The following is a 19,356-nucleotide window of genomic DNA, read 5'->3' as shown; positions in this document are numbered from 1 at the left end:
AAGACTTTAAAACATAAGAAATAGATTATAAAAAACTTATATACCATGGCTAAAAACTGGTAAAAATATGCTATATCAGCATATCTACTTCGTTTCACCTCACAATCTGCAGATCTAGGTCAAAGTAAGGGTTTGTTGCAATCTTTATCTCTTTATATCATTATCTAATCATGGTAGAAGTGTTTTTGTTGATAATTCATCCCCACATTTATATGTAGCATGTAGTTTTTTATGTAGATTTATATATATAGTTATACATATGATATATATATATATTGATGTTTGATGTGTGACAGATATAGATTTAATGCTAGGTTGTTAAACGATGGCTGAATGATGTTTAAGGATTGTATGTGATGATTGAATTGATTGGGGGTTATGGCATATATGTGGGCGGTGTATATGAGTTACAGAAACATGTAAGGTCTATTTGTGCCCGTGCAACGTGGCGAAGGTACGTACATCTCGGGAGTTGCATAGTTTTTTTACTGGATCATGTGGCGTCCGCGTGAGATGACATGATTCATCGCCGGAACGGGCATGCGGTGTGCGTGCCTGTGTGATGTTAAGAATGTGGTAGCACGGTTCAAGTGGAGACATTGTGATGTCTTAGAGACAACATGATGTGACGTGAACGTGTGAATGTTGTGGCGCAGATCATATGGAGACTGTGTGATGTGTCATGATCGCGTGAAGGCATATTGTGTGATGTGGTGAGTTCTCACGAGATAACATGAGAGGCGTGGAGACATTGTGTTGTGGTGTGGTCTTGTGTTGGCACCAATGGGGTTTATCCTCGTTTCTTGTTGATTGTTTTTGTTTTTCTGGAAATTTAAGTTAGATACTTATGCTATTTTGTATTATGATTGTTGATGATAGATTTCAGGGTTTTTAAAGATTTCTTCACTGAGTATTTGTCGAAATACTCGGCCCTCCTTTTTTTCAAGTGAGTTTGAGGAAGTGCATGAGTAGTCGTCTCGGTACGGTTTTGGCTTTTCAGGTGTTGGGTTTTCTTTATGATATTTCAATTTAAGACTTGATAACTGTATTTTAAACATTTTTCCTATTTTTTGTCAGCACATTTTTCGTATTTTTTTGTCAGCACATTTTTCCTATTAAAGTTGCAAGAAAACACAAAAATATAAGAACTAGCACTTCTTATTAGATTTAGAAACTCTCTCAAAACTAAATCAATGTATTTCTCATGATAAGAGATGCAACATCTCTGCAACTCCTTATATAGGAAGAAGCTACATCTTTTTCCTAATAATAATATGGAAACATTCCTAAGCTCGATATGTTTTTTCCTTTTCGTTAACCTACTAAACTTCTTTTTTAATAAGTTAACTTTCTCTTAAGTTAATTGGAATTATCCAACATTATCCCCCTTAATTCCAACTTGAATTTTGGGCTTGTTGATTTCTTCAACTCTGATCAACCATGTGCTGCTTCGATACGATGTTGCATCAATCTCAGACTCTTCCTTTGCCTTCGACATTTTCAAAATTGTATGCATCGAAACATGAGTTTTATTGCATGAGTCCATATCCATGTTAACGAGTATACCTTTCGTATATCCTCCTTGGTTGATTTGAATGCCATCAGCTCCTTGCATTACTTCGATGTGATCATCTTCTAAACACTCACGAATGAAATGGTACTTTGAGAGTATGTTTTTGCTTCTCTCGTAAAACACCATCTTCACATCAAATTGCTTAAGCTCCATGTCGTGATGTGCTATCAGTGCTAGCAACACTCTAATGGAAGTATGTCTGACCATCGATGAGAATATCTCATTGTAGTCTACTTCCTCTCTCTGACTGAAACTTCTTGCAATAACCCGAGCTTTATACTTAACTCCTTCTGCCGGTGATGCTTCATCCCTAATCTTGAAGACCCACTTGAAACCTATCGGTTCACACCTGTCGGCTTCTTACAAGCTTCCAAGTCTTGTTTTTGATGATAGATTCGATCTCTGCCATCATTGCATCGATCTATGCTTGTATCGCTGCAGCTTCGATGTGACTTTCTGGTTCACCATCGATGGTGAGCAATAGTCTACCACCTTTAACTTCAGCGAGTAGGATGTAATCATCAAATTTCTTTGGCTTTTTGATGTTACGGCCATATCTTGATGTTACATGCTGATCTTGGTTTGCATTTTTGTTCTCTGCTACTTGCTCTTGTTCACCTGCGTCTACAGCTTCTTCTTGGTGTTGGTGATCGTGATGCTCATCACCATCTCCTTCATCAATAACATTATGATGATCATCACCATCTCCTTCTTCTGTAACATCAATATGAGGAAGCTTGAATGATCTTGGTTCTTTGTCCAAGTTTGTTGATAGTGTAGACCAATTCCAACTCTTCTTCTCATCGAAGATTACGTCTCTACTAACAATAAGCTTCGTTGTGACAGGATCATAGAGCCTGTAAGCTTTTGAACCAGGTTCTGTCCCGAGATTGATCATCATCCTTGATCGATCATCTAGCTTTCTGAGATGTGGAGCATTGATCTTTGCAAAAGCGATGCACCCGAAGATCCTTAGATGCTCAATATTCGGTTTCTTAACAAAAAAGCCTTCATATGGAGTTTTATTTTCCAATGCCTTTGTAGCAATGCAGTTTATGAGATATGTTGAGGTACGTACTGTTTCACCCCATGGTTGATTAGGAATCTTCATCGCTTTCATCAAGATCCTTGTCATCTCCATTAGTGTTTTATTTCTTCTCTCGACCACACCGTTTTGTTACGGTGTATACGGTGCGGTAAGATGTTTAGTTACACTGTTTTCTTCACAAAAACGAATGAACTCAGAAGATGTGAACTCTCCTCCTCTCGGTGCGAAAAGTCTTGAGTTTTAGCTTCGTTAGAAGCTCCACGTACTCCTTGAACTTTTTGAACCGATTGAACGCTTCACTCTTCTCTCTTAGCAGCATCGTCCACATGTATCTGGAGTAGTCATCGATTAGGACGAATAAATATCGATTGTTTGCTGGTGTTGGTGGTGATATCGGTCTGCACAAGTCACCATGTACCAACTCCAATGCGTGTTATGCTTGATACTTTTCTTTAGGCGGGAAATATTTCCGAGTTTGCTTCCCAACTAAGCAAGCGCTGCAAACATCGTTCTCGTGTATCATCTGAGGCATCCCTACTACATCTCCTTGTCTACCATATTATTCATGACTCCAATGCTCACATATCCGAGCCGCGCATGCCACGTCGATGTAACATCAGTTTCCTGTATTTGAAGACACTTTGGTTATTCAATCTCCATTGGCGTCTTGTACAATCGATTTGGTGATCTCGAAACTTGTACTAATAGACTTCCACGGGGGTCACTTAGCATTAGCAAGTCTCCTTTCATGTTAACCTCACAACCCTTCTCGGTTGCTTGTCCAAGACTTATGATGTTGTGTTTTAGACTAGGAATGTAGTAGATGTCTTTGAGTGCTTTTCTCTCCCCTGTTTTTCCGATGAACGTGATTGAACCTTTCCCAATAATCTCGACGTTTGATCCATCACTGAATTTGACTTTGCCTTTGATGCTCTCATCTAGGTTTGAGAAGAACTCTCTCTTGCCTGTCATATGGTTACTTGCACCATTGTCAAGATACCATATACTCGTATTTCCATCACATACATCAAACCTTTTAGGAAACACTCTCTCTTCGTTGAGGAATACTACTTCGTGCATATATAATGCATCTGCTTCTTATGTTTCCGTTAGGTTAGCTTCTTTTCCAGCATTTAATCTTACAGTAGTCCTTCTTGGTCTTGTCCGAAGTTTCTCCTCCTTTGTTATGACCATCAGAACCATTAGACCTTCCTCGTCCTCCTCTTCCACCATAACCTCTACCTCTGCCTCTTCCTCGCGAGTTATTATGGCTTCCACGACCTTGTGCATCATTCTTCACAAACATTAGCATCGATTGATCTTCATTTTGGGTTTCTTCTTTTATGCGTTCTTCGAAAGCCTTCAATCTCCCAACAATATCTTCAAACCCCGTTGAATTTAGATCCAACACTTGTTCTAACGAAGCTACGATGTGAATGAACTTCGTTCTTGGAAGTCCCTTCAGAAACTTCTTTACCATCTTCTATTCTTCCATTATCTCTCCTAACGCGGCTGTTCTCGATGCTAAGCCTGAAAGTTTTCCTGCGTAGTCATCCACCGTGTCTATTTCTGTCATCTTCAGCTTGTCAAACTCAGACATCAAAATCTGTAACCTCGCTTCTCTCACACTATCAGCACTTAGGTTAGGGGATTTGATAGCTTCTCAAATCTTCTTTGATGTATCATGTTCTCCTATCTGAAGTATCAGCGCCTCCGGGACTGATTGAAAGATTAAAGCAATCGCCATATTGTTCTTCATTGCGTCATCGCTCCATGGATCAATTGTATCCCAAACTTCGTATAAACGAAGCATCACTTTCATGTGCATCGACCATACGGTGTAATTGGTCGATGTTAGCATCGGACATCGTATGTCCTTCTTCATCTCAAGACCTTTATCACGTGCTTGAGAAATGACACCGTCTCCCATATTTTGATCGAATTACAACTCCTCTTGTAAACGATTTTCGAAACCTGGAACTATGATACCAATTAAAGTTGCAAGAGAACACAAAAATATAACAACTAACACTTCTTATTAGATTTAGAAACTCTCTCAAAACTAAATCAATGTGTTTCTTATGATAAGGATTGCAACATCTCTGCAACTCTTTATATAGGAAGAAGCTACATTTTTTTCTAATAATAATATGGAAACATTTCTAAGCTCGATGTTTTCCTTTCGTTAACCTACTAAACTTCCTTTTAAATAAGTTAATTTTCTCTTAAGTTAATTGGAATTATCCAACACCTATTTATTTTACTACTTTGTAAGATATTTGGATTTGATACTTGGGAATAAGATTCGCAGTAGTTGACAAATTAAGTGTTTATTGTGATTGAAGACAATGTAAATACAAACCGCCTCGGTTAAGTAAGAAGTAAGCATGACACATACGATCTATGATCTAATATAACTGACTATGTTGAGACCATGCGTAACCAGAAATGACATAGACGTGATAACATGTTGAAAACAGGCGCCTGGACTGAAAAGAGATATACCACTATTTGTAGTTAGTTTCGGATTTTCCGGTTCATAATGGTCATACAAAAATACAGTGTGGCATACAGGGGCGAAGGCAGGGCCACAACTAAAAGGACACGTGCACCCATAGAATTATCAAATTTTTAAAATTTAGTATATAAATTGATAAAGACTTAGCTATGTGCACCCATTATTGTCTCATGTTTGATCTTAATTTTGTCATTTTATTTATATATTTTAAGTTATACACCGACTACAAAAAATTTCCTAGATTCGCCACTGGTGGCATAGCTTCTATGTCATGTAAAAAATGGGTTTTAACGCCTAACTGTTGGGGGCCTTCCGAAGGTCCTTTTGTATTATAAGGCTAATGGCGTGCTAAAACACTGTGTCGTTCGGCTACATCAGCCGACGCTGTCTCGCTGTTCGCAGGTAGCTAGTTACCTAGTTGGTATCTCTCGTCGTCAGTCGTCCGTCACGAATGACATATGGCATACGACAAACATTCGGTTCTTTAGAATCTTTTGGCAGATATCTGAACAAATAATGCATAATATTATAATAATTAATTATCGTTTTATTCGGTTTCTATTAGTATTGATTAAATATTTATCTGGCTCTCGCCGTAGCTATCTATAACAACTGAATGATTCCAAATTATCATATGACGTTCAAATGAATATATAAATCATGATATTATATTTACATATAAAATTAAACATATCACCTTCAATGCTGTATTGATGCGACAGCTTGGAGACTTGCTCTTTTACAAAAAAAAAGAAAAGCTTAGATATTTGTTTTTCCAAGTTAGTGCTATCTTTAGTCAAAAAAAAAAGTTAGTGCTACCTATACTCCTTCAAACCTAAGCTATATTAAATAGTCAACGGATATTCAGAAGCAAAAATATTTGGAAGTATTGAAACATCTTCTATAAATAACATAATGTTTTGAAAACATAATTTTAGTTTTGCAAAATGCTTTTTTTAGTATTTTCTTACATTCCCAATAAAGTTATAGTTTTTGAATGATATATTCTATTAATTTAAAGTCATATGTGTATCTATTGTTAGATGGTTATCATTTAAATTTTAAATAGTCCAACAAGACAATATAATAATAATAGGAGCATTAGAAATACATTTATTGATGTCAAGAAATTCATTTATTATAATTCAGTTACTAAAGATTTGGTTATCAGAATATATTGATTTCAGTTAACACTTGACATAACTGAAGCTTTTCATTCACAATATATTTAAGTTATGTGCATATATTTTCAATATATGAACTTTTAAATATTTTTATACGAAATATTTTACTTCAGACACTATAAATTCTTATAATAAGTGTCTAGAAAGCATTTATATAGTGTTTCTGTACCAGCCTTTGATTTTAGGGCAATTTTCTCAAATAACACTTTTTAAGTTTTTGTCACAAAAATAGCACTCAAAAAATAAAATGACCAAAAAATTATCTTTTTGTTTTGAAAAATTTAATATTTATTTTTTATTTTTAAATATTTGAACACATTCCTAAAACCCCACTCCTTAACTCTAAATCCTAAGTCTTATATTAATTAATCCAAAGGTTATAAATGCATATTTATCATTCAATAAAACTTCTTTTGGTCATTTTCCTCCTTCTGATGTTATTTTTGTGACAAAAACTTGGTTTGGTGCTATTTTAATTTTTTCGCTTGATTTTATATGGTTTTTATTCGTTTCAGTTGGCATTTTTCTATATATATATATATATATATATATTAATTTGTATAGTTTCCATATAGTGTTATGTTTTTGCAATCCCTTATGTATTAAAGAAGAGACATTTTTAAAAACTAATCTTGCTTTCATGTGTGATTAATAGAATTGTTATTACTCACGTGGTGGACTCACATTCATTCTCAATCCTTTTATAAAAATAGACAAAAATTACTAAAGTATTTACACTATTATGCCATTACATATTAAATATATAGTCAGCCGTTTTTTTTGTTGTATAGTAAATGATATTGTCGGTCGTTTGTTGTATAGTAAATGATACCAAATTTAATATGTGAACTAGATTTTGATCCGCGCTTTTGAAGCGCGGAATATTTTACGATGAAAAATTTCACTAATAATTTAACAAATATTTTGGTAATTTTTAAAGAGTGTGTATTTAAAATATTTTTTCATTTAAATCAGTATTTTTAAATTTAACCCCATTGTGATTATACCGGTTAATCCGGAGATCTGACAATTCAATTTATGTTTTTAAAATATTCATATTAAAAAATCACTAAAATCCGAGACTAACCGATTGAACTGATGGATGACCGATATGTAATCTAATTGGATTTAAATTGTAATAGTTTTTGTAATCTTATAATCGAAATTTTAAAGTTCACTGTTTTGCAATTTATGAAATTACGACGTTTCTACAAAATTTTAAAGAAAAAATGATAGATATAAAATAACTAAGATTAATTATTGTATTATTTGGAAACATTGATGGTAGTATAAAAATATATTGTTTGAAAACATTGATAGTAGTATATAGAAATAAGTATATTGTTTGGAAACATTGATAGTAGTATAAAGAAATAAATATATTGTTTGGAAACATGGATAGTAGTATAAAGAAAGGAACATTAGTGATTAAATGTATGTTTAACTATAAAGTATAAAGGTGTATTTAATTTAAAAACTTACAAAATAAATGTTAGGTCCAACAAAATGTTTCTATTTTAATAAGATAGATATCAGATTTTTTTTATCGGCAACATTATAGGTCGATTATACAAAACAATTAGTAAATGATACCAAATTTTTTGTGTGAGGATGAGAAGTTTTGTTTATTGGCAATATTATCAGTCGATTATACTAAACAAATATAAAATGTCCTTATTCATGTTCTTTTATATGATTTATATATACATATCATTTATTCCGCTTAATATATTATTGGTTTTATTTGATTTTATTAGATACGTCACAATCCTTGAAAACTGAACAATATTATTTGTTTCATGATATATGTCGTATTGTTTCATGATATATATCACAATCCTTGAAAACTGAACAATATTATTTGTTTCATGATATATGTCGTATTGTTTCATGATATATATCGTACAAAGGGGATATAATCGTTTTGGTTAGAATATGTTTCCACAAAATAGAGACTTATTCTCCAATTTCATTCAAAAAGGAAAATTCATATAAAGACTCAATCAATCTCTTAATTTAAGCATATTAAATTTGTAATTAGGAAATCATCATAAATGGTTATAGACAAATTATGAGTCAATTTGAAAAATTCAAAATAGATAAGTTTATAGTCAAATATCATGATTAATAAATCAATTAAACGTAAAAATTAGCAAAAATGACGAAGTAAATATAGGAAAATAATATTATTGGATTTTGATATTTTTATATATTTACTTGATTCCTTCTGCTAATTTTAAGCTTCACCGTAATTTATGCGGTAGCCAAAAAATTGGAAACTAGTATACGCAATCTTTATAATGCATTCTGGTTTCGGTTAATATACGAAATTTACTACTAATTTACTTAAATTCTTATAATCAGTTAGAAATTACATAGGTAATTGTAAGGATTTGTTTGTCATTAATCTCGCAATGTAATATAATTGATTGATTCAATTATTGTGGCCGAAATCCTATATATATATATATCATTTAAGTAATTTATGCAATAGCCAAAAATAGGAAACTGATATAACAATTATTGTGGCCTGAATTAATGTAATTGATATATACATAAATAGATATTCGCAATTAATATAATTGATTGATTCAATTATTGTGGCCTAAATTCTATTATTTATTACTATATATATATATATATATCATATAAGTAATTTATTCAATACCATAAAATAGGAAACTGATATACACAATCTTCATAAGCCATTATGGTTTCGGAAAATATAGGAAAATTATTATTAATTTATTTAAATTCTCATGACCAATAAAAATTTATACACAAAATTGTAGGGATTTTTTGTCATTACTATCACGATGCAATATATTGATTGATTCAATTATTATACCCTAAATTTGTTTCTGCCGGAGTAAATTTTATATCGGAGTAAATTTTTATCTACCATATCACAATTTATAAACTTCAAAACACACACAGACTATGAGTGATATCGGTTTCATCTCTGCCTTGAAGCTAAGTTACATATCTAACACGTAACCTTCATTCGACTATGACTTTTAACTTTCTAATATCTATTAAATTAAACGTTATAATTTTCTTTAGTTAATTCATCATGCGCAAGGCGCATGTTACCACCCATTGTATAGCATTATGTTTATGTACAGTGTTAGGTTTCATAACTATCTTATATAGTGTTTTCTTTGGCAAAGTTAGTATGCTTTCATAAGAATATACTAGATTTGATCTACCTGCCCGCGCAGATGTATTTTTAAGAATATGTTGCTAATTATTTTTCATGTCAAATATTATGACCGGATAAAAAAAACTAAATCTGAAGAAATAACCGATCCCAATCCAGAAGAGCAGTACCAAACACAAACCAAAATTGATTAAATATCCAAATTATTCAAAATTTTGATATTTAGAGAACCGAGACCGGATCCGAACCGAAGTATTTCAGATACCCAAATTTATCTGAAAAAGATTTATATACTTATATATATTAATTATTTTTAGATTTAATGTATATAAAAACATCCAGAATATATATGATACTTTTAAGTTGGTTTAAATACTTGAAAATATGTACAAATAGTCAAAGATAAATTTCTAAAATAGTTAAAGTATACTCAAAACACTAAAAATACTTAAAATAATTATTGATTCCGATCCAAATATTTAAATATAACCAATTTATATGTTAATTTTAGGTATTCTGACATATGTTATTCAAATTTATATGTAGTATATTATTTTGTTTATGGATTTTGGAAAATTTAAAGTATATAATGAATTTTAAAATTTTAAAGATAATTCTAATTGTTATCAAACCTGAAACGAACCCGCAAAGATCCGAGTAGAATTCGAACCAAAATTTAGAAATATCTGAATGATAAGGCTGAAATATTTGTCCCCGGAAACCCGAAACCTAAACAGATTCGAACCGAACCTGAATGGATACCGAAAGCCCACCCCTAATCACTATTATATGTCATATATATATATATATATATATATATATATATATATATATATATATATATATATATATATATATATATATGTATATATATATATATGTCATCGTATAACTAATTGTATTTCATTTGTACCTTCATATAAGTAATCATATAATTAATAGTATTTTATATGTACCATCATATAAATATTTATATATAATATTTTTAAAATTTAATGTGAAATATAAAAACGATAATTTAAGTTGGTGTATGATTTTATTGTATTTTTCTTATATATATTGAAAACATTTTTTAATAATGGTTATTGGAAAAATATTTAGTAATTTTTTTTTTTTTAATATATGCATATTTTAAATCAGTTTTTGATATTAATAAACTTTAATTTATTATTTTGATTTCAAACATGTATATAAATTTTAAATTTTATTTTATGATTATTTTAGACAAAAAATGTTTTTAGATAAGTTCATTTTTTATATTTTAAAGCTGACTCAAATAGATTGTTTTTCATAATATAATAGATTTTCAATTTTTATTATTAACATAAACCCATTCTTTGTTTTCCTTAATAAACTGTTATACATGTTTCTAAATAACATTATATTTTTATACTGCTATTCATGTTTACAAACAAATGTCTTTTTAAAAATTGTTATCCATATTTCCAACCAAACATTTTTTAAAAACGGTTATTCATGTTTACAAACAAACCTATTTTTTTAAACTGTTATCCGTATTTCCAAAAAAAAACATTTAAGAAAAACTGCTATTCATGTTTCCAAACAAACTTAATTTGTAGTTCAGTTTTAATAATATAGATACATTTTTAAATTATAATTTCAGAAATTCATATACTGAGATTTTAATCTAAATACAAAAAACAATTAGGTTATATTTGGTAACTAATAGCTGTAAAATTTTGAAATTTGGAAATACTAGATTTTCATACAAATAGAATATGCTCAAATTTTAGTCAGTATACTGATATCATCTTTTCTAAAATGGTTAGGATCTATGCAGATTTGTTATATATCGAATAACCTAGGGGTGGGACGGACCGGGTATCCGGGGTATATTAGGATACCCGGATCCGGATTTGGACCCGTCGGATCTTTAAAGTTACTGCCCGGATCCGGATTCGTGCCTTCCGGGTATCCGAGGTTCGGATATCCAAACTAAAATCCGAATACCCGCGGATACCCGGATCCGAACATTTTAAAAAATTAAATTAAATTAAAGTTTAACTAATTAACCATTTATTTAGTCTATTTAAAATTATTTAAAAAGAAATAAAATTGAAAAATTATTAAAATTTAATAAAATTAAAATTTAGTTATTTTATATATAAATTATATATGATGTACATATATAAATATAATTATATTTTAAATATTTTAAATATACAATAGGTCCGGATCCGGGTATCCGGACCTAAAATTTCATTACCCGGATCCGTATCCGAATCCCGCGGATCCGTAAAAACATACCTGAATCCGGATCCGGGCTCCCCGGATATCCTTTTTTAGATCAGATCGGACTGGATACCGAATCGGATCGCGGATCCGGATTTTAATTCCAGGCCTATAACCTACCTAAATTAATGCAAATGATACACATGTTTCTAAGAATCTTAACAATTTTAGCAAATGGTTCAGATCTGGATAAAATCTGCCTAAATTGAGGTGAATATAATTCATATATTAAACAAATTATAATACCCAAAAATACAAATAAAAATAAATCTTATGCAAATAGCAGTGGTACTCAATGTAACTTGTTGATGCACACATATTAAAGGAATCTGTAGTTTATACATTTTTAAAATAAAGTTTTATTAATTATCTAACTAACCACAATTCAACCAATAGAAATCGAACTGCGCAATATATAGATTTATATAGTATAACAGTAAGAATTTATATCATGTAATTTTTTTTTTAAAATAAAAGGGTTAAACCCAGGTCTATTAAAGACAGAGACCTAACCCCCGATAGAGGTACAGTCCACGGATAGACCCTCTCCTGGGCATTCAAATGAGCCGAAAATAATAGCACATATCCGGGTGACCGATGGGATTTGAACCCGGACTCGCCGTATTGGGCTTTTAATTTCCCTCAAGCGCTACTAAGCCGCTACCACCAGTTTCCAATATATCATATAATTTGAAACAGTATTTTTTCTAAAGCATTATGGGAGTACAATTTAGGACTTTGAGATAATTCCCACTTTCACCTTTTTCACTCAAAAACACGCTAAAGTCCTAGTCCAATGAATGATTAATATGCCTTTTAATCGTCGCCACGATGTCCCAGAATATTTGAAGAAGTGTAGAATAAATGTTTGGCAAAGAGGAGAACACAATTGCAGAGGATATTAAAAGCAAACAATAATGAAAAAATAGGAGCAAAAGAAAAATAAAATAAATCATACTCGTGGAAAAAAGGAGGAAAATCATTGCAGAAGCATTACGTGTGCATGTCATCACATCTCACCCGACCTCCCAAGGCATTTCACACGCACACTTATTTTGACCCACAATCACAAAAGGCTAGTCGTCACAGATTTTCAACAAATTTCCAACCATCCTCCCATAATTGAACATGTTATGTTTTTGATACAATCACTTATTTTGGTGGTTTTGCAGACTTGCAATGGTTTCACAAAGATTATGAGAATTTTGATAACTAAAAAATATATTCTATATATTTTCCAGGAAATTAATATATTAATATCAGAGTTTTTATAACAAAACAGAAATTTAATCTAGAATAAATCAATACAAATAAAGTTAGAAACTGAAATCTAAACAAAAAAAGTATAAAGATAAAATAGACAGTAGTAGCTTTTTTGAAGAAATCATTTATAAATTAACTTATAAATCTACTAAATATGCAAAAACCTTATATACATGAAAATTAACAATTTTTAGTTCACCATTTTCCTTCTAACTATCGGCCAAATAATTTATAGTAGATCATGGCCGCAACAACGAAACATTCTACAAACGCTAAAAATAAATAAATAGAAGATAATCTATTTTTTTCCAGTTGATGATACCTACACGAGCTCTCTATATAAAGCCATTACTCAATACCTAATCAATTACAGAAAGAAATAAATAAAGAAAGAAAAGTTTAAAAATTTTAAAACTACTACTACAGAAGTAAAGAACCAAAGAAAAGAAAATACATTCTTGAAACTTTGCATCAATGGAGGAATCAAAAGCGCCTCACGTTGCGATCATTCCGAGCCCTGGAATGGGTCACCTCATCCCACTCGTCCAATTTGCTAAACGACTCGTTCTCCGCCACTGCGTAACCATAACCTTTGTCGTCGTCGGTGATGGTCCACCGACAAAAGCTCAGAGAACTGTCCTTGACTCTCTTCCTTCTTCTATCTCCTCCGTCTTTCTCCCTCCCGCCGACCTCACGGACCTCCCTCAGACGACTCGCATCGAAACTCGGATCTCCCTCACCGTGACTCGTTCGAACCCGGAACTCCGGAGAGTCTTTGACTCGTTCGCGGCGAAAGGTCGTTTGCCGACGGCGCTCTTCGTTGACCTATTTGGTACAGACGCTTTTGACGTCGCCACCGAGTTCAACGTGTTGCCCTATATTTTCTTCCCGACAACGGCAAACGTCTTGTCGTTTTTTCTTCATTTCCCTAAACTTAATGAAACGATATCGTGTCCGTTCAGCGAATTAACTGAACTGGTTAATCTCCCCGGGTGTGTACCGGTCTCCGGGAAAGATGTTCTTGATCCGGCTCAAGACTGGAACGATGACGCGTACAAATGGCTTCTCCACAACACCAAGAGGTACAAAGAAGCCGAAGGAATTCTTGTGAATACTTTTCTTGAGCTAGAGCCAAATGCTATAAAGGCTTTGCAGGAACCGGGTCTTGATAAACCACCGGTTTATCCAATTGGACCGTTGGTTAACATTGGTGGTAAGCAAGAGAGTAGTTGCGGGATCCAAGAAGAGTCCGAATGTTTAAAGTGGTTAGATAACCAACCGCTCGGTTCGGTTTTGTTTGTGTCGTTTGGTAGTGGTGGTGCACTCACATGCGAGCAGTTCGATGAGCTCGCTCATGGTCTTGCAGACAGCGATCAGCGGTTTCTTTGGGTCATACGGAGTCCAAGTCAAATCGCTGATGCTTCGTTTTTCAATCCGCATAGCCAAAATGATCCATTAACATTTTTACCACTAGGATTTTTAGAACGGACTAAAGGTAAAAGTTTTGTGATCCCTTCATGGGCTCCACAAGCCCAAATTCTAGCACATCCATCTACTGGAGGGTTCTTAACTCATTGTGGATGGAACTCAACTCTAGAAAGTATAGTAAGTGGCGTTCCACTCATAGCATGGCCATTATACGCTGAGCAGAGGATGAATGCGGTTTTGTTGGTAGAAGATATCCATGTTGCGCTTAGGGCGCATGCAGGGGAGGATGGGATGGTGAGAAGAGAAGAGGTGGCTAGAGTGGTTAAGGAATTAATGGAAGGTGAAGAAGGTAAAAGTATGAGGAACAAGATTAAGGAAGTGAAGGAAGGAGCTAGTCTGGTGCTGAATGATGATGGGTCTTCTACAAAGGCACTTAATCTTGTGACATTAAAGTGGAGAGCCCACCAAAGAAAGCTAGAGCAAAATGACAACCACTGAATATATATGTATGCGTCTATCATATGATGATGATTTGTATAATCAAACAGTGCGGTATGTGCAAAATGTGTTTGTGAACGAATGTTTCTTTTTTTCTGCTTTTATGTTATCAACTTTATTTGTATATGATTTTTGTTTTTGATTTATTGGCAACTAAAGTTGTATATGTTGATGTAAGATGTCCTAAAGTAGTCACTGACATAGTTGCTGAAGCAGTCAAGATGCTGAGCTGGAGTCGTGTGAACTTGAAGAACAAGCATGTATCTTGGAGAAAAGACAAAGAGAAATAAACTCGATGAGCAAATTTATGACTAAATAAAAGAGGAATAAGTGCATTCCAAGAAAATGAAAGTTACACTTAATGTTATGGAACATGTCCATATTGTGAGTTCCTTGGAGACTAGGGTTTCAGAAACGTGGAGACTAATATAAGATACCTATGGGTTATCTGTAGAGACACAGAAACACCGAGTCTGATCTTATAAAGAGAGAGAAGCTCTTGAAAGTGTTCCGGGTCGTGCAAAAGCAGTAGCTGAAGTATTTGACGGTACAGAGACATAAGCGGGTATCTTAGGAATCTTTCAGTAGCTTGTGTTAGGGTGATAACATTAGACGTGTAAAAAATGAATTAAGCAGAGCTTGTAATATATTATTTAAGGAGATTCTAATAAAGCATTGGTGTTTGTTTGTATTGTTTTGTCTCTCGGTTTACTTTCTACAGTACTATTGTGGTGTCATCTTTACACTTTACAGTACATGCATTGTGCAATCAAGATCCGCTTCGTAGAAATAGTTTGTAATACAACCGTTTGTTTCAGTTGTAAACACTTATTTAATCTCTTTACTTATCAATAAAAAAAACTCTCTAAGATTCTTAAACAAATAATATTAGTATTTCCCCCCTCATGGTCAAGGTGAGGGGTTGATACAGCTTCTCTTGGTGCTGGGACACTCCTTGATTGTTCTCTACTACAAGAGTTCAAATTTTGGGACATGTTGATTCCTAGACCCTCTAGAATCAACCGCAATACTCCTGCTTTATCAGATGTGAGATCCCTCAAGCCTTCTTGATTATTTCCCTCATAATACCCTCTAGCTTCAATGAACTTCACATCACGGGAGATGATGACTCTTCTAGCTTCCAGATCATAACATTTGTGGCCCTTTTGAGTAGGTGAGCATCCTATGAAGATAGCCTTGACACTTCTTGCCTCCAGCTTATTTCTCATCTCTCTAGGAACAAGCACATAGCAAAGGCACCCAAATACTCTCAAACGATCAACTGATGGCTTGCGCTTGTTCAGCACATCAAATGGTGACTTTCCATCCAGTACTCTTGTAGGTATACGGTTGATCAAGTAACAAGCTGTAGCCACAGCATCACTCCAATATCTCTTGGGGACATTTGCTTGAAACATCATAGACCTAGCAACCTCCATAAGATGTCTATTCTTTCTCTCAGCTATACCATTTTGTTGAAGAGTGTATGGACAGCTAGTTTGATGAAGAATCCCATGGTGAGCTAGATGATATCTGAAAGCATGTCTTGTGTACTCCCCTCCATTATCTGATTTCAAAATTTTAATCTTAGCAAGATAATGGTTAGTCACATATGCTTGAAAATTCTTAAATGCATCTAGCACCCTATCTTTTGATGGAATCATTGTTAACCAGGTGTATTTCGATTTTTCATCTATGAATGTGACAAAGTACTTATGATTTTCTCTAGATAAACAAGGTGCAGTCCAAACATCAGTATGAATTAAATCAAAGCACTTTTCATAGACAGTAGATGAATTTTTAAAAACAGTCTTACAATACTTGCCTAAAATGCAAGCTTCGCAATCTTATTTTCAAAAACAACACCTCGTAACATTAAGTTTAAAGCTCTACCATGAGGATGACCTAGTCTAGCATGCCACAATGCATTTTTATTCAAACTAGAAGCAAAAGTAAATGAGCAACTATAATCAGAAATAGGAGCTAAGTCTTCAAGCATATAGAGATCTCCTCTTATGCCTCCTTTTCCAATCAGTATACTGCTCTCAATATCCTGAAACTTCACATCATTAAGACTAAAGATAACATTTCAATGTAAATCAGTAGTGCACTTCTTAACATATAGTAAATTTGAGGTGAATTCAGGCATATAGAAAGCTTTAGTATGCTTATCAAACAATTTCAAGTTTCCTACTCCCTTTATTGGGATTTTATCTCCATTTGCAATCATTACATGACCATGGGCATGTTCTATATCTTTAATCAAACTTGTATCACTAATCATATGATGAGATGCACCAGAATCAACTATCAAAGGTTTAGATGCATTTCTAGCACTATGACAAGTGAGACTAGGCATTTGCAATACATGATCAGTTCTAGCATTTATTACTAGGACTTTTAACTAGAAAGGACCTATGTTCAAAACTACGCTAGGCGTTAGTCGGGCGCTCGGGTCGGGCCTAGCGCCTAATGACAAAAGCGGGGTGTATGCGGAAATAAATCGCCGATTTTTTAAGCATGTGTTACATTATGTATGTAAAACACTGAATGTATGCGTGGTCTGGTGGTTATGATGAGATTCAGTGCCTTCCCACTAGAGGTTCGACTCCCCTCGGACACAATTATCTTTATTTTTTTTAAATGAGTGGCATTTATGTAATTAACTCATCGTCTTCCTCAAATCTTTTTTAGGGTTTCACGGTTTCTGAAACATATTTTGTGGCCACCATTGATTTTCTTCTTCTAATCTTCATTATTTTTGCGTTATAATCACAATTAACACTTCAGATTTATAGATTAGCTATATATTAGCCGATTTTGGGTATCAGAGTGACGAAAAACGAAGGCTTTTTGTACCAGCCGCATAGGTCGCCGAGTTGGAGCCAATCGCCGCGGCCACAGACTGCCGAGCGCTTAACCGCAGCAAATCCGGTCACGGCGGCCGCGTTTTATAACAGGGGCAAGGACCTAGGCATGTTTTGAGTCTTAGGACAAGTGATGCAAGTTTCTTTATATGTATGATAATTCTAGGCATATCATAACAAGAGCTTTCAACACCCTTTGCCAACATAGATGCACCAAAGGAATAACCAAAGATGTTACCATTATCCTTTAGCATTTTCATGAGGGCATCAAGGTCTGATCTCCTGATGAAGTCTTGATCATTGCCCCTCGGATTGCCTGTTTAAGTCACCAGTGCCTTGCTCTCACTCTCGCGCCCTTCCCCATCATTGTTACTGCTTGTTGATCCACCATCACTTGAACCTTCTCCCGCATTGGCTTTAGCCTCTCTATCTTTCATGAACTTGGTCGGCTTCAAGTGAGGATGTAGGATCCAGCATTGGCTCTTTTTTATGCCCTTGCTTCTTGCAATGATCACACGTCCCACTGAACTTCTTTTCCTCATACTTCCCATGAGCCTTGTTAGCTTGAACCGCTTCACCCGAGTCACCTTCAGCCGCTTGATTCACCAATGGCATCTCTCCTTTCTTTCCAAACAAGCCAATGGAGCCTTGCTCCTTTTGGATCCTAGCACATACCCTCCTCCAGGTGATCAGGTAGATCATCCTCTCTCAACAAGTGTTGGATAAGGCTCTTGTACGCCGGGTTCAAGGTCAAGAGCAACCCAAACACTTTTTCTTGCTCACGCTGCTTGTTTAGCTCACTTGGATCAACAGTGCTTGGCCTCAACATCTCTAACTCTGACCAGAGTGGTCTGAACTTGCCTAGATGCTTTATGAACTCCATTTCATCTTGAACAAGGTTGTTGATTGCTTGCTTCACTTCAAAGACTCGGCTGAGGTTTGAAGTGTTCCCATATACCTTCTTCAAGGTATCCCATAGCTCCTTGGCTGGCTCACAATAGCTATAGGCATCAAGGATAGCCGGATCCAAAGAGGCATGAAGAACCGACACTACCAACATGTCTCTTTGCTACCATTTCTCTACAGCTTCCTCATTGGAGACCTCCTCCATATCTTCCCCTTGAGTAATGAGTAGTGGAGGAGCTTCACCGGTTGTGATATGCTTCCACAAACCCTTACTTCCCACGGTAGTCTTCACCATCTGAGACCACACCAAGTAGTTGCTTACCTTAAAGGTCACATCAACCTTCATGTTCATGCTCATCCCTTCATCCATCTTCTACCAAGACTTGAACTTGAGGCAACACACACTCGTAGCTAATAACACACCAGACACTTGTAATCACACGCAACAAACCAGACTTGAAACCGCAACACAAAAAGAAGAAGACTTGAGGCTAGATTCTTCAAAGGACTCTTCAAAGCTCTCTCCTTTAGTCTTCAAACAAACGACACACACAAGCTCAGATTCTCATGAACCTGGCTCTGATACCATATTATTTTGAGTAGTTTAGATTAATCTGAGTATATAAGAGAATAGAAATGAGAGATTAGAAGAGATTAG

At 34.3% G+C, this 19,356-nt stretch overlaps 1 protein-coding gene across 1 annotated transcript; it reads left to right on the top strand.

Moving 5' to 3' along the window:
• Positions 1-13,374: 13,374 nt before the first annotated feature.
• Positions 13,375-15,102, top strand: LOC108819459 (UDP-glycosyltransferase 72B1-like). The gene has a single exon (XM_018592505.2). It carries the CDS (start codon positions 13,474-13,476, stop codon positions 14,923-14,925), a length of 1,452 nt encoding a protein of 483 aa, XP_018448007.2. The 5' UTR covers positions 13,375-13,473; the 3' UTR covers positions 14,926-15,102.
• Positions 15,103-19,356: the final 4,254 nt, after the last annotated feature.

The sequence above is a fragment of the Raphanus sativus genome, chromosome 2 (assembly GCF_000801105.2).
Source record: "Raphanus sativus cultivar WK10039 chromosome 2, ASM80110v3, whole genome shotgun sequence".
Classification (NCBI taxonomy): Eukaryota; Viridiplantae; Streptophyta; class Magnoliopsida; order Brassicales; family Brassicaceae; genus Raphanus; species Raphanus sativus.
Note: the sequence above shows the minus strand (reverse complement) of the source record. Positions and strands in the feature narration are given on the sequence as shown.